At 35.3% G+C, this 17,581-nt stretch overlaps 1 protein-coding gene across 1 annotated transcript in view; it reads right to left on the bottom strand.

Annotated features, from left to right (window-relative positions):
* The window catches only part of COG5 (component of oligomeric golgi complex 5), a 302,966-nt gene that overhangs the window by 131,492 nt on the left and 153,893 nt on the right, over window positions 1-17,581 (bottom strand). Inside the window, exons 8-10 of the mRNA XM_029927167.1 lie at window positions 12,984-13,149; window positions 4,004-4,116; window positions 3,671-3,748 (exon numbers count right to left, since the gene is read on the bottom strand). Of these exons, the coding sequence (XP_029783027.1) occupies window positions 3,671-3,748; window positions 4,004-4,116; window positions 12,984-13,149 (357 nt within the window). The remainder of the gene's footprint in view (window positions 1-3,670; window positions 3,749-4,003; window positions 4,117-12,983; window positions 13,150-17,581) is intronic.

The following is a 17,581-nucleotide window of genomic DNA, read 5'->3' as shown; positions in this document are numbered from 1 at the left end:
ATTCAGTAAAGTTGAAGGATAAAAAATTAATGTATCCTTTTTTTTTTGCATTCTGCATAGTGCATTTCTATATACCAATAATGAAGCAGCAGAAAGAGAAATTAAGAAAACAATCCCACTTACAATTGAACCAAAAAGCATATGAAACCTAGGAATAAATCTACCAAAGAAGTGGAAGACCTATACTCTGAAAACCATAAATCACTGATGAAGGAAACTGAAGAGGACACAAAGAAAGTGAAAGACATTCCATGCTCATGAACAGATACTCTTAAAATACCTCTACTACGAAAACAATCTATACATTTAATGCAATCCCTATCAAAATACTAACAGCATTTTTCACAGAACTACAACAAACAAAATTATATAGAACCACAAAAGGCCCCAAATAGTCAAAGCAATCTAGAAAAAGACATACAAAGCTGGAAGCACATCACAATTCTGGACTTTAAGTTATATAACAAAGCTGCAGTAATCAAAACAGTATGGTACTGGCACAGTAAGAAGAGACAGATCAATAGAACACAATACAAACCCCCAAAATAAACACACAATTGTATGGTCAATCTTCAACAAAGTAGGAAAGAAAATGCAGAGAGAAAAAACAGTCTCTTCAATAAATCTTGCTGGGAGAACTGGACAAGCTACATGTAAAAGAATGAAAGCAGACCACTAACACCATACACAAAAATAAATTCAAAATGGATTAAAGACCTAAATGTGAGACCTGAAATGACAAAAATCCTAAAAGAGACAAAGGCAATAACCTCTCTGACATCAGCTGTAGCAACACTTTCTAGACAGGTTCCCTGAGGCAAGGGAAACGAAAGCAAAAATAAACTACTGGGACTATATCAAAACAAAAAGCTTCTATGCAGGGAAGGAAATAATAAAACTAAAAGGCAACCCAAGAAAGGGAAAAGATATTTGCAAATGACACATCCAGTCAGTATCCAAAATATACAAAGAACTTATGAAACTCAATACCCAAAAAACGAATAATCCAATTAAAAAATGGACAGAAGATATGAACAGACATTTCTCAAAAGAAGACATACAGATGGCGAACAGACACATCAAAAGATGCTCATCATCCTTTACCATCAAGGAAATGAAAATCAAAACGACTATGTGCTATCACCTCACACCAGACAAAATGGCTAAAATCAACAATAGGAGAAATATTAGGTGTTGTTAAGGGTATGGACAAAAAGGAACCTCTCACCCTGTTAAAAAGAATCCAAACTGATACAGCTCATCTGGAAAACAGTATGGAGGTTCCTCAAAAAGTTAAAAATAGAATTATCCTACAATTTGGCAATCACACTACTGGGTATTTACCCAAGAATACAAAAAACACTTATTCAAAGGGATACATGCACCCCTCTGTTTATAGCAACATTATTTGCAATAATAGCCAAATTATGGAAGCAGCCCAAGTGTCCACTGATTGATGAACAGATCACCAAAATGGGGTGTGGGTGTGTGTGTGTGTTTATATAATGAAAATTATTCAGCCATAAAAAAAGAATGAACTCTTGTCATTTGCAATGACATGGAAGAGGCTACAGAGCATAATACTAAGCGAAATACCACAGGGAAAGACAAATATCATAAGATTTTATTCGTGTGTTTAAGAAACTAAAACAAGTAAGCAAAGGGGAGAGAGAGTACAGACACATGGAGAAAGACAGGGAGAGAAAGAAGGAGAGGGAGGGAGAGGGAGAGAGAGAGAGACACAGGAAGAGAGACAGGGAGAGGGAGGGAGACAGGGAGAGAGGAGAGAGAAGGGGAGACCATGAAACAGACTCTTAACTATAGAGAACAAACTGATGGTTACCATGTGGGGGGAGACGGGACGGGTTAAATAGGTGATGGGGATTAACGAGTATACTTGTTGATGAGCACCACATGATTTACTGAATTGTTAACACACTGTATGTTCACTAAGTGGAATTGAAGAAAAACATAAAAAATTAATTACTATACAAACTGACAAAAGCATCTTATTGTTTCTTTCATACAATTAAAAGCCAAATACTGTCGGGAGTACAAAGATCAACCGCCTGCAGGCAGGGCAGTGTCGGCCCCTCAAGGCACTGTGCTAAAAACTTCAGTTTGGTTCCTCCTTTACCTTAGCCTTAATCTCCTGACCCTGTTTCCTAGCAACCGACCTAGGTCAGCTGCCTTGTTTCCCACCCTGAATCCTTTATAAGGTGTGTATTCTCTCAATAAACAGAGGCTTGATCAGAAACGTTTGTCTTGCCTCCATTTTCTGTGCTCCCTGCCCTACCCTGTTCTCACTCCCTCCCTCAGGAACCTGCTTTGACCGACCAGCCAGGCCCGGACAGACAAGTACGGACCGGACAAAATACGAAGCAGCATAATGTAAGTAGGTATATGCCAACATAAGTATATATATTACCTACATATAGGCAAAAATGATTTTACAGAGCAGGTCTGAGATCGCTATAGTTAAAAATGCCTGCTTGCAAGGCTGGCCCTTGGTTGGTACTTGGGACTTGGATTTTAAGAGAGTTGTCACGATTGTCAGATAAGAAAGCTCACTATACCTAAACTATTTGTACCAATAATGTGGTCTATGCCAAGCAGCTACTTTTCTTTCAGGAGTCTGAAATTTTGTTACGTACTAGGGAGTAACAGACTCTTGATGAAAACCCTGAACTCCTAGGTGCAAGATGAACTTCCACAGAGGACATTTTATGCATGCTGTTGCTGGAGGAATTAAAGGTGTCCTCTCTCCATCCTGTAGGAGAGGACTCTTGGAGGGTTGCACCTGGTTGCCTCTGGACTTCATCCTATGTGCCTTTTCTCTATTGCTGATTTTCCTTTCTTGAAACTGACTTAGATTCATATTCTTTCACTGTAATAAACCATAGCCAGATACACAACTATATGCCAAATGCTGTGAATTCTCTAGCAAATCACAAAACTTGGGGGTGGTCTTATAGATCCACAACACAATATGTAAATGCTTAAATTTTGAACTTACAAAGGAAACTATACTGTAACACTGGTAACTTAGAGAATTTTTTTCTTTGGAACACTTATGTGTCAGGATTAAATGATGAATAGAATAATTCCTCTGTATTATTCCTTATCAAAAACATATCAACATATCTAAATAAAATGTAGAGTCAGGGATTTCTATGTATGGAAGGAATTCTTATGGCCCATGAGGCCAGTGGATTGGTGGATGACATAAGGGAGAATTTCAGAATACAAAAACTGAATATAGCAATGTGCTTTATAGGAAAAATTAACAACTGAATGGATCTTACTATTTTCAGTAGAGACTATAAGACATTATAATAACCACCTATTAAATTTCTTATTTGCCCAAAATTTTTATGTTATTCTCTAGTGGAACTTTTAAAAACATTTACAAGAAATCATTTATATGATGGAAAATTAGAAATTGGTTTATACATTTCATAACTTAGTCTATAAAATGTGTTACTGATAGGATTTACCCAATAAACAAATGCGCTTGCACATATACTATAAAGAAAGTTTGTGGTTGCCAAGAAATCAATCCCTATGGTGATTTGACATGCAGCCAGCCTGTAAGATAGGAACACCAGCAATGCTAGCTCATTTCTTCCTTTATTCTTCAAGAGATAAAAATATTTTCATTTAAACATACCTTAACTATTTCTTCAATGAAACAAATATGAGAAACAGGATCTCTCTTCTTGGCTAATATTTTTTGTAGATGCTGCACCTAAAAAAGGCAGAGAGGGGGGAGATTGTATATAATTGGGTTTTTTCAAGTGAAACAAACATAAAGCTTAGGTACTAGAAACAGCAAGGGTAGGAAGAAGGCATTTCGCTAGAGTTACCCTCTCAATATTTTCATCAGCTCATGTAAGTATTTTGAATGCTCAGGGACTTTAAGACAACTGCCCAAGGTCACACAACTAGGCATAGAATGGCATTAATCCATAATTATGTTCTTTCCACCCTCTAAAATCCTTACCTGTCCACAAGCAGTACAAATATGATCCACAAGTTTCTCCATGTTGGTCCAGAGGGAAGCACGAAAAGCAGCGGTGTTCCCTGGGACTGGCATAGTTGAGCGTCCTGGTCCCCCTGTTCATGAGTGACAAAGCAGTTATGAAAAATAAAACTTTTCAATTGAAATAAAATAGTATTACAAAAAGCATATCCAAGCGAAAACAATAAGTTCCTATTTTAAGAAATAATTACTTATGAACATAAAAAAGCATCCTAACCTTTAATGTTTAAGAAAGGAAGGAAAATAAGATCCCACACTTGGGCACACCATACACACACATAAGAGATAAAACACAAAACAGAAATGAATGAAAATGGTTTTCTACAAGTGGCAGTGGGAGTAGTAGGAGACAAGGTGAAAGAAACAGGGACAGAAGTAGTGAGTCTTTATGAGCCATACAATATTTTACATATTTCACAGGCACCCTCCTACACTGTTGGTGGGAATGTAAACTGGTGCAGCTGCTCTGGAAAACACCGTGGAGGTTCCTCAAAAAATCAACAATAGAACTCCCCTATGACCCAGCAATAGCACTGCTAGGGATTTACCCAAGGGATAAAGAAGTGCTGAGGCATAGGAGCACATGTACCCCAATGTTCATAGCAGCACTTTCAACAAGAGCCAAATCATGGGAAAAGCCTAAATGTCCATCCACTGACAAGATGTGGTTTATAGAGACAATGGAATACTACATGGCAATGAGAAAGAATGAAACCTGGCCATTTGTAGCAACATGGATAAAACTGGACGGTATTATGCTAAGTGAAATAAGTCAGGCAGAGAAAGACAGATACCATATATTTTCACTCATATGTGGATCAGGAGAAACTTAACAGAAGACCATGGGGGAGTAGAAGGGGAAAAATAGTTAAGGAGAGGGAGGGAAGCAAACCATAAGAGACTCTTAAATACTGAGAACAAACTGAGGGTGGATGGGGGTGTGAAAGAGGGGAAAATGGGTGATGGGCATGGAGGAAGGTACTTGTGGGGATGAGCACCGGGTGTTATATGGAAACCGACTTGACAATAAAGTATAATAAAAAAGAAAGAAAATAAATAAATGTTTTACATCTTTCAAAATAAATTTGTTTAAGGAGAATGAAAAAAGGAAACTCTAAAACAAAATGCAAATAAATACAGAAACAAATGAAACAAACTATACATCAAATTGATAATATAGCCACAGAGGGGAAAACAATTAATTCAAGTAATTTTTAATTATAAAACCCTAACTTTAGTGAGAAAGATTTTAGAGGCAAAACAAATTGTAAAGAATTACAGTACTTAGATTTGTTGCTGGATGTGATATTGACATAGCCATGCTGAAACTACCTTAAGTGTATTTTGCAACAGTGTACATGAAGGTTCCCACCATAAGCAGACTAAAGATCCAAATATGTAATGAGGATTAGAGGTACTTCTTAACTCTGTCCACTGAAAGGGCAAAAGAGACAATGATTCCTAAAGAGAAATGAGGATACCTTGTGTCCAAATTATGACTTGTATGCACCATTCTCCTTCCCCAATAAAAGAAACCAGGACTCACTGAAGAAAAGGGTGATTCTGTATTTGGAGCAGTGAAAATGGAAGGTATATGTAGTACATACTGTTCCAGACAGCAAAGAAATGTTTCAAGACAAAGGGAGATTTGTCGAAGGACACAGGACTGTGACTGGAAGGGGCTTCCCCAAGAATTAGGGAACTTTTGACCATCCAAAATACTACTGATGAAAATGGATCATCAAATGCTGATTGAAAAACAATTCATGAATTCATAGTGAAAATCCAAATGTTTAAGAATGACACACTTACTGTGATGAGCACTGGCCACTGTACAGAAGTACATTCTGAAACTAATATTACACTCTATGTTAACTAAATGCTATTTAAATCAAAACTTAAAAACTTAAAAGGATGGCAATTTCTCTTTACAGAAGAATGTCAGTTAATAAATGCAGTGGAGTGATAGAAAAAGAAAATCACCATTTGGCAACTACTAGTAAAATAATTAATTGAGGGAAGGATAACCATTGGATACTAAAACACTGCATGAAATGTTATGGAAAACAGGATATTCACACGGTCTCAACGTGTGCACCACAAATTACTCACCACAAAGAAAAGAAAGCACTGTTATAAGGAGCTATCTGGCATGCGCCACAGTGATCAGATGATTTCATTTAGCATCAGCAGGAATGAGACAGACCTAATTTTGGTGCTTACTGATATGATGTTAATGGTAAATACACAACATTACCTTACCAGTTTGTTTACTCTGAATATATGCATAAAGAGACAACCAGATAAATCCAGATAAATTCAAATTATGGGGCTCTCCACACACTTTAAGGCCATAAAAGACAAAAAAGACAGCGGGGTTGTTTTTGATTAAAGGAGAGTAAAGACACAAGATAACTAACAGAAAAGCATAATCTCTGATTGGTTCAAGTTGGGGGAAAAACTGCTACAAAAAATATTTTGGGGAACAAGCAAAAAATGTCAAATATGGATTAAACAGTAAATAATACTAATGTGTCAATGTTAAATTTCATGAGAGTGATGTCTAAGAATGTTCTTATATGTAATATATACACACAGCTATTTGTGCAGAATTAAAATGTTTCAACATAAAGGAATTTTAGTCTCAAATTGAAAAGTATAAATTCTAATCCAAATTAAGTGTAAAAGCCCCTCAGAAGAGCCCATTAGTGAATAGTTTATCCTGTTTTAAGGAGGGCAAGAGGCATGCCTGGGTGGCTCAGTCAGTTATGGGTGAACTCCTGATGTCAGCTTGGGTCACAATCTTAAGGTTGGGTCATAATCTCACCATTGGGTCATGGTCTCATGGTTGTGTGATTGAGCCCTCCTGTCAGGCTCTGTGCTGGGTGTGGAGTCTGCTTAGGATTCTCTCTCTCCCTCCCTCTCTCTCTCTGCCCCTCCCTAACACATGTTCTTTCTCCTTTTCTCTCCCTCTCAAAAAAAAGAGGGCAAGAAATCAAGAAAACCAGAGGCTGTGTTTACAAGCTGCTTAGCTGCTTCCTTACAATTTTTCAACAATTCTAGGTTTATTTATTTTTAAATGTTTATTTTTGAGAGAGAGAGAGAGAGAGAGAGAGAGAGAGAGACTGCAAGCATGGGAGGGGCAGAGAGAGAGGGACACACAGAATTTGAAGCAGGGCCTAGGCTCTGAGCTGTAAGCACAGAGTCCGGTGAGGGGTCTCAAACTCATGAACTGTGAGATCATGACCTGAACCCAAGTCAATTGCTTAGCTGACTACCCACCCAGGTGCCCCAAACAATTCTAAGTTTAGAAAAGAATTACATGTGCCCTTAGCAAAGACATGCTATTACTTTTTAGTGTGAGAATATTAGAAAGCAATAAAAGAGAGAAATACCTATGAGAGAGATACTGGCTTTAAAAATATGAATAATTCCTGTTTGAAATCTAAGTCTAATTAATTTGTAAAGTTATTTGCAGTGTTGTCCTGACTATTAAGGAGAAGTGTACAGAGAATAGAGAGGAAATAAGTAACAACTTGCAATAATCTAAGAAGTCATATAAAGAATGAACTACTAACAATGAAGAAAGGGTGTATATAGTGACTTTGTGAAAACTGGAAAATACTGATTGAATTCCTGGAATACGTACAGATCAGTTTTGTTATAAAGAATTAGAGGATCCATCAACCCATCACTTTCTTAAAGTATACACAGCCAGGTATTGGTTCAACTAGTTATTGAGGCCTCATGTTACTTACTTATTTAAAGGTAAATAAAGTAGTAAGAACTAAAAATTTTTTATCCTCACAAGCTAAATACACTCTGTTGAAGATATTAATGTAATAAAAAATTATCAAGTGAACACAGAAAAGCTATATAAAGAGGAGAAAAAATAATTAAAACAGAAAAACTGATGCCATTATAAGTTAGCTTTAGGAGAATCAAGAAACAAAACAGGGTCATAAACTAAGTTTTGTTAAAGTGAGAGAAGAAACCAAGAATTACTTAAAAAAAATACTTAAGAGTGATTTCTAGTTACTGATGGTACAGTAAAATCATTTTCCTACTCTTTTCCCGGAAAAGCCAATGAAAATAAGGACAAAAAAAGAAATAGAGAAATACACTTCAAAACAAAACAAAACAAAACAAACAAAAAAAAAAAACCAACACACCCCAACTAAAGGAATCAACTAAAACATCAAACTTGAGATTATGTATGCCACATGCTGTGGATAAATCAAAATGAAGAAGGAACAAAATAGCTATCATCTTGGTCCATGAGCTAAAACAAAATTGCCCTTAAAATCATTTGTAAAAATTTAGACAGACTATCCAATGATTCTTTGCTTAGAGCTGAAATGGAGAGACATGAATGAGCCAGGGAAGAAGCTAATAAAATGTTTAATGTTGCAGAATGCACAACAAAGAAAAATGGAACGGGAAACCATAATAAAATGATATTTATACTTTTTATTAATTAGCCCTCTAGTTGGGTGAGACTATTGGAGGTAAAATGGGGTGAAAGTGTAAAGAAAAGCAGAGAATATGAGGTTTCCACACAAAAGTTGCTTAAATGGATTTTCTGGGATTCACACTAAGCTTTAGAATGATCCAAAATTTGAGAAAAGATGTATTCCAAAGATAGAAATTACAAATTGGTGAATACTTACTCTAGACAACACACTTGATCCAAGTTATTGACTGTTCTAGTTTCTCCCTACAACCACCCCTATACTACTCTTCAACAAACAGCCAGTACTACATTCAAAGAGGAGTAAGAATGAGAAACCAACAATATATGACCTAACACAAATTGAGAGAGAGGGAAGTGGGGGAAGGCAAGGAACATATGTTGCCAAAGAAATTCCAAAAGGAAACAACAGGAAGGGTTCTTAGTTTTCCACTGTCTCAAAGTAATTCTAGGGAACATTCTCATTGTAAATATATGACAGAGATTGAGATTACATTAGAAATAACTGTATAATGATCAAGGGTGAAAACACAATTCGAAATGGGAAATGAACAAATTGACATGATACAAGTAAAGTACAAGGCTATAAAATAAAATAATTATGGATAAGATATTAGAAATGGCAAGCAAAGATGTGATATGTATATAATTAAAGTTCCTGAAAACAAATGGAAAAGAAAAATATTCAAAAGTACAATTAAAGTAAACCTATAAAAGAAAACATATTCTAACTAAAAAAAAAAAAAAAAAAAGATACAGAGCACTCAATGCCAAGATACATTCTAAAGAAATGACCAAACTTCAAAAAAACACCCATATGGACCTTGCTAAAAAATAAAATTCAGCTGAGTAAAATGTAAAGATCTCACTGGCTTTATTCAACAATTCAGGAATCAAGCAGCATTCTAGCAGATAGAAAGGAGCTCTGAGGAGCTATTCAAAATGAGAGAATTTTATAGGCACAGGGAGCAAGAACAAAAAAGTTATACTAGATAAAAAAAGTCAAACTGGTTATGGCAAGGTCACTTTCCTTTAGGGGACAGCAGGGACGATCACCTCACTAGTACTGATGAGGTGACTGCTGATTGAGGAACGTAGGATTCAAAATTATGTCTCAGTTTGGTGACATGGGCTTTAGCATAAGTAACTCCATCTTGGGCCAGGTGTCTTATTTTTAACAATATCAAATTTTTAAAAAGGGGGGGTGGTTATAGGGTGTAAAAATCTGAGTTAACAACTTCCATTCCTGGTTCCAACTGTAATGAGCTTGTAAGTTGTCATTCTGTCCTAACAGTAAATGAAAAGCTGAAAAGACTGAAAAATCAACAATTCTTCTTGGATCTGTAAGAGAGAGGAGGACACATGGCAAACCACTGACCCCAAGATCAGAGAGACAGGCGAATACAGGAAGTCTCCATGTATCAGAACAGAGTCTTGCTAGCAGAAAACAGACAGTGGGAGCCAGTGCTAGGGATGGAAAACATGAACTGTAACTGATGAACTGCCAGAGGTGCAAAGTGGTCAACTGTGGAAATTAAAAGCTCCAGGCATAGTCAGTCAAAGGGGGCCCACAATATTGTGCGATTTGCATCCAGGAACCCAAACAGCTTCTCACAGTAAATACCAGAGAAAAATCCTCCAGTGCCTCCAGCAGGAGGAGAAAAGAGGAAACCATCTTGAAATACACCAGAGGACTTGATTCTTCACAAGGCATGCCCTGAGGGGAAGGTAGTTAACCAGAATCTAAACTTCTGGGGTATTAGAACTTAACTGACTGGGGAAGGGAAATATTCAACGCCAGCCCACTCTGGTCATTCTCTCCCACATGTGGGAGGAGGGGAAAAAATTTAGTATGCTTATAAAGTTGAAGATACAAAGGCACAGGCTCATTAAAAAAACAGAGACCCAATGATAGCCCTTTATTTCCATGAAGGAAAGATTCTTTTCACTTTTTCACTACTACAAGTAATAGCGCAATAAAAAATTCTTGTATCTATATGAGTTTCTCTAGGGTATATTCTTATTAGAGAAATGATAAGATCACAGGAATACATACACAGCTTTAACCTCAGAGAACAATTTGATAAAATTGAGTGAAGGGGCTAAACCATTTCATTCTCCCACAGTCAGTGTTATGAGGGTTTCTGCACTTGCCCAGCACTTAACTCTTGGGTTTTACCAATCTCATGACTGAAAAACCGTACCCTTGTTGTACTTGTATTTCCCTATGATTAGTTAGGTCACCCTCTGTGTCCTCCTCTCCATCTGGAGAGATGCTTAACATATTTTCACGTTTGTTAGATGTGTTCTGTGAACTGCCTAATCATATTCTCATTTTTTAGGTTGAATTATCTTTTTCTTATTGAATTGTAAATTTTTAAAACACATCATCAGTAACCTTTTTCCCCTTAAATTATATTAATTTTATATATTTTAATTTGGGGGGCACAATCCTAAACATATAGAAAATTTGAAAGCATACTAAAAAAAGAGATTTCCCTGAATCATTGGCTAGTAAGTAACTAACATGATGTCCTATCACCCTTGAATGCTTTAATGTGTTTTCCAAAAAATAAGGACATTCTACTCCCTAATCTCAATATAACCATAAGTTCAGCAAATTAATATAAATACTGTCAATGTCACATTTAAAAAACTGAAAATAATGGTGATTATTCTTTTAAAAAAATAATAAACCAATGATGCTTAAGGTTTCTACATTAAACCACTGTATCCACTCCTCAACAGATTATAATAAAGCTTTAAAACTCTTTATTCTTTCAACAAAAGGATGTACATTAGGAATGACAGCATGTGAATAACTACTTTCATTTTTTCTTTTTTTCTTTTTCTTGACAACACAAGAGGGAATGAGATTAAACTCCTCCTGGAAATTTAAACATGAGATCAAACTTTCTGAGAATAATTGCTGGGGAAAGCTGAGTGAAATCTCCTTTGGCAATTTCTTTTCAAAGCTCCCCTTCTGGGATAGTCTTAACAGACCTATTCAGAGGCTAGGGCTAACCTTTAAAAATCCCTTTAAGATCCAAGACTCTTTTATCTCTTTTTATCTAGTGCAACTTATTTATGAGTGACATATATTTTGTGTTATTTAAGGCTATGTTTATACAGCAAATATAAAAACCATAATCACTGGCTGTAAATATTTTAGTAGTAGCCAAGGATGAGGAACTCTGTTATTAGTTCTATATGCATTATTTCCATTTATTCCTTAGGATAACTCTATGACGACAGAGTAGCTTGTCCAATAGAAAATGGAAAGAGGGGCGCCTGGGTGGCTCAATCGGTTAAGCGTCCAGCTTCGGCTCAGGTCATGATCTCACAGTTCGTGGGTTTGAGCCCTGCATTGGGCCCTATGCTGACAGCAGCTCAGAGCCTGGAGCCTGCTTCAGATTCTGTATCTCCCTCTCTCTCTGACCCTCCCCTGCTCGCTCTGTCTCTCTCTCTCTCTCAAAAATAAATTAAAAAAAAAAAGAAAGAAAAGTGGAAAGAGAAAAGCTGGCGACATTAAGTGTAGACAAGAACTTTGAGGAATTTTCTGTAGTCTGAAGAAATAAAATGGGGGAAAAAGAAAGAAATGTAGTCAAGATAGAGGTGTCTTGTCTTTAAGCAGAAGTTACACTGGCATGACTGTATGTGACAGGAAAGAGACTCAAAGGAGGAAAAGTGACTGTATGCCAGACGGGATCTCCTAAAGCAATGCCGCTGGGAGATGGGATCTAACGCAAAGGCCGAGTATTTGGTCTCTTACTAGAGCAAGGACGGCTCATCCATATTCACAGGAGAGAAGAAAGGAGTAGAGAAGTGCAGAGACTTGTTGGTTAGGTACGTGAAATGTGTGCTCCTTCCTATCCCACCTCTGAAGGGTGTGTTACATCTGGATGTCATCCACAGGTACATCTTGGCAGGAGAAAGGTTGCAGACTGCTGTTGTCAGGCTACTCCTTTCTCAGACCTTTCTTGAGACGTTTTCTTTGCATTTTGTTGTCGCTCTAATGTTCCCAAAGGTTTTATCAGTTTCTACCTCCACAGTTAGCCTTTTTTGCTCCTGAACACCAGAATTATTCAAAGGAAAAGCCCAAAAAGCTAAGGAAGAAATTGCATTTCCTTAAAAAATATTTTTTGTCTCAAGAAGTACATGTGAGGATAAGGATTTCAGAAAGAAAAATGTTTCGTTTTTTTTCCTTGCATCTGTTTCCTCTGAACTAAGTGAAGCCACGGTTTATAGATTTTTTTCTAGAAGTTCTGAATATACCAATTGGCCAATTCAACTCACTGATTAGACAAAAAAAGTTATAAATAAATTCTGAAACATAATTTCTTCCCTCATTTTCTGTCTACTAAAATATGAGTCATTAGACTGCTTTGAAACTTAAGTGTTTCACATACTATTCAAAGGACTTCTTGGTTATAAATAAATAAGGCAGCTAAATATAAACCATAGCCATACCTCTCACAGCTGACTGCGAAGGCTGAGTCAGAACTCTGATGTCTAATGCACTGTTGATATGTTCTTCTAAAGCAGCACAATACCCATCCACAATGCTGGTAATAGTATCCTTCAAAATTCCAAGATTATGGAAGACCTGAAGAGCTGTTCCAACTTGAGTTGGATTCTTTAAAAAGGTAGGGGTGGGGGTGGGAATAGGTATAAACAGGAAAACAAAATCAATGTAAATCTACAACTTTAAGTGGTACTTGAGCAGTTACTACTATATTTTTAAAATATCACAGATAAGAACAAAGGGAGTCCATTTGGAATAAATATTATTTTTAGTCCTGATTTATTTCATAAAAGACAAAGTTAAATACTAGGTATATTATTTCCCTCATTTCCCTTTTTCTCATCCTTTAAAGAATAATAACAAGATCAGAAATCTGTTACATTATCAGAGCTTATTTAAAATTTGCCACTAATCCCTATAAAGAGAGCCATAGTGGAATTAACAACAACCCCACATCTGTTTGGAGAATATCTGCAGAGTTAACTGAGAGCTGAACCGTGCAGACTGACACTATTCATTACATGTCATTCATTCATTCACTCATTCATTGTAACCACAAATATTTATACGGTGCTTACTATGTATGTCTTGGTTCCAGGTGCTACAAATATAGGAATAAACAAAATCAATTAAATCCCTACCCTCATGGAACTTCTATTTACCAAGAAATATATATACTTTTACTCTTTAAAATTTTTTATTTTTGAGAGAAAGAGAGAGAGACAGAGACAGAGATAGAGAAAAGAGCGCTCACGCAAGCAGTGGAGGAGCAGAAAGAAAAAGAGGGGGAGACAGAATCCAAAGCAGGCAGCTGCAAAGAAATTTCCTCAATCATTATATGAGTATCTATATAATATAAAAACAAGCATTACCCGAGCAATCTCAAAGGAAATTTTCACTTTATAAAATTATATGTAAAATCATACATATTGCCTTTATTATCCTCAAAGAATCTGAAAAGCATAGATTCTCAATATATGATAGAGTTTCAGTGTTATCAGCTGAATGCACATTTTAAGATACACTATACAGTAACTGAAACACATTTAACGTTATAGTTCACTTGAAAGATCTGGCTATCATAGACCGATCTTCATTTCCTACTCCAAAAATTATTAACTCTTCAAAACTTCTCAAAACAGAAACGTATAGCTCACTATTAAAGAAACATCTGACATGGTAATATTTGTAACAATTATAGTTTATAATACTTATAATAATTCTAGCTGTAATTTTAAGGCTTCCAATTAATATGACCACTTTTTCAACTAATGCCAGTTATTCACATTCACAGCATAATAAAAACATACATTTGTTAGGTGGGGCACTACAAAATAATTATTTGAAATAAAATTCCTTAACATATATACAGAGAAGTGTGCGAATTATGTATACACAGCTTTAAGAATTATCACAAAGTGAACACATCTTTCTATCACCTGGACCATAAAACCAAACATTAGCAATTCTGAATCTTTTGTAGCTGTCCCAAATGCACATCTCCAAATATTATCATTATCATAACTTCTAACACTATTGACTGGTTTTGCCTGTTTCTGAATTTTACATAAATGGAACCAAAAAATAAGCTATTTTATGTCTGCCTCCTTTTAGTCAACATCTTACTTGTAAACTTCATCCATGTTGTTGCACGTAGCAGTAGTTGCCTTGCTTTCACTGCTGTCGAGAAATTTACCTTTGGGTAACTATCCAACTAATATCCGACTGGATTACATTTGAGTTATTTCCATTTCTTAGGGATTTTAAACAATGCTGCTGTGAACATTCTGGCACCCAGCTTTTAGTGAACATACATACATATGCATTTCTTACGGGTAAGAGTAGAAATGCTGAATCACTAAGTATTTGTATGCTTAGCATTGGCAGATTCTGCCTGTTTTCCAAAGTCATTGTACCAATTTATACCCCAGAGCAATATATGAGTTGTGGGTGTTTACCATCTTACCAAAATTAAGAATTATCATCTTTTAAGAAGCTATTCTCTGGAATGATGATGGTGGTTTTAATTTACATTTCTGTGATGACTAAGAACTTATCTCTTCTTGCATGTTAATTATCCATTTGGACAGCTTCTTTTGTGAAGTGCATATTCATCTTTTTTGCCCTTTTTTCTCACTGGTTATTTTCATCTTTTACATATTTTTAAAGGTTGTTTACATATTTGGATGTAATCACTTTGATGATTATATGTATTGCAGGTATGTTCTCCCACTCTTAAGAAGTCTCATAAGAAAGAGAAGTTCCTCATTTAAACACAGCCCATTTTATCAGCCTATAGTTAGCACTTTTAGTATCCTAAAAATTTTCCATCCAACATTTATGAAGATATCTTTCATTCATGACTTTATTCTCCAGAAACCCTGCTGCTTTACCCTTTAATAGTTAGATATATAATCCACCTGGAATTGCTTTCTGTATGAGACAAAAGTCAAGATTAGTATTTTTCTATATGAATACCCAACTGACCCAGCACAATTTATTTGAAAAAAACAAACAAGGAAATGAACATCTTTACCTCCTTGCTCTCACAGGCTGCCTATGCAGTAAATCAAGTTTCCATTCACGTGTGTTTGTTTCTGGACCTTCAGTTCTGTACCATTTGTCTATCCTTACATTAGCCCACCTATGTAAATTATTGTAGCTGTAGAATAAGTTTGGGAGTGTTCCATCTCTGTCCTTCCATTTGGTATGGACTATTTTTGGTTCATGATACTTCCATGTAAATTATATAATAGACTTGACAGTTTCCATTAAAGAAAAAACTCCTGAAATTTTGAGACAATAATCTATACATAAAACCCTCCAATTCATGAATATGGTAGTTCTCTTACTCAGATTTTCTTTAATTTCTCTTAATATTGTTACACTTTTGTGACATTATATATCTTTAATTTGAATCATTCCTCCATATTTAGTATTTTTTGATATTTAAGTGGTAATTTAAAAATTTGTTGCTGGCATACTGAAAATATATTGGTTTTTCCATATTGAATTTTACCAAACTTTCAAAGTTCAGTTATTAATTCTAATACTTTTTCTGGGGATTGCTTTGAATTTTCTACATACATAATCATGCTATTTCTGAGTAATTTCTTCATTTTCCAATCCTTCTACATTTTATTGCTCTCTCTCATTACCCTGGTTAGAATCTTCAGTATGTCGCTACATACACGTGGTATAAGAGTAATATCTTCGTATCATTTCTAATCTCAAGTAGAAAGGCTTACATATTTCAATACTGTGATTTTTGCAGATATCTGTTACTGATAAAGAAAATTCTAGTCTAGGTCTGCTAAGAGTTTTTAAGTCATAGATTGGTGTTGATTTTTATTAAATTATTTTTCTGCATGTACTGAGATGATCAACTTTTCCCTTGATTGATAACATGATAACTGCACTTCTAGACTAAAGCCATCATGGTAATAATAAATTAACATCTTTAGATATCTCTGAATTACATTTGCTAATACTTTCTTTAGTATTTGTGTACTGATTTTCAAGACATGGGTAATATCCTTGTTTTGATCAGCTAAGTGTTCCTTCTTTCCTTTTTTTCTCAATGCTTAGAGTTTGTAAAACACTGATTGATTTGTTAAATGCTTGGATGAATAAACTAGTGAAACTATCTGTCCATGGAGTTTTTATTGAGGGAAGGTGTATAATGATAAATTCAATCTTGTCAACAGAACTATTCTGATTTTCTAATTTTCCTAGAGTTATTTTCAGTAAGTTGTTTTTACAGAAATTTCTCAATTGTATCTAAATTTTCAAATCTATTATAAAGTTATACTTAGTCCTCTAAGTAATAAGTCCTCTTACTAACATATTAGTTTTTGTTGAGTGTATAATTAGGTCAACTTTTAAATTCTTAATACTGGTATGTTGTGCCTTTAAATTTTTTTTTCCTCGACTCAGCAGTCTTTTTCAGTATTTATCAATTTAATGTATTAATCTTGTCAAATAGCCAACTAAAGGATTTGTTGATTCTACTATAAGATTTTCTTATTCCTATTTCACAGGTCTTTGGAGACAGACCTAGATCAGAAGCCATGCATGAGCAGTTAGTAGACAAAACCTCAGCAAACTATTTAACTTTTCTGAGACTTAGTTTCCTCCTCTGCACTACGGTGAAAATAACAGTGCCAATCTTACAGGTAAATGAAATCATCTTTGTAACTGATCTAGCACTAAAAAGAAAGAATGAAGAGCTCAACAATTACTAGTTGCCTTTATCTTGATCTGTTGATATCATAGTTAAATGTTGAAAGAACGTGGGCTTTTAAATGCAGATAGTCTTGGGATAAAAACCCAACTTCCCTATAATCTGTGTGACACTGGGCAAATGATCACTCATCAAACTTTATTTTGTTTATATAATTAACATTTCCTTCCTCATCAGATTTTAAGATCTCTAAGGGAACATTCCAAGTTTGGTTTATTCACTGCAATACTCATTATATCTAGCATAGGTCCTAGATAGGTGTTCAAGAATTATCAGTTGAATAAATAAATTTTTATCATT

This window comes from Suricata suricatta, chromosome 2 (assembly GCF_006229205.1).
Source record: "Suricata suricatta isolate VVHF042 chromosome 2, meerkat_22Aug2017_6uvM2_HiC, whole genome shotgun sequence".
Classification (NCBI taxonomy): domain Eukaryota; kingdom Metazoa; phylum Chordata; class Mammalia; order Carnivora; family Herpestidae; genus Suricata; species Suricata suricatta.
The sequence above is the reverse complement of the archived record's forward strand: the minus strand, read 5'-3'. Positions and strand labels throughout refer to the sequence as shown.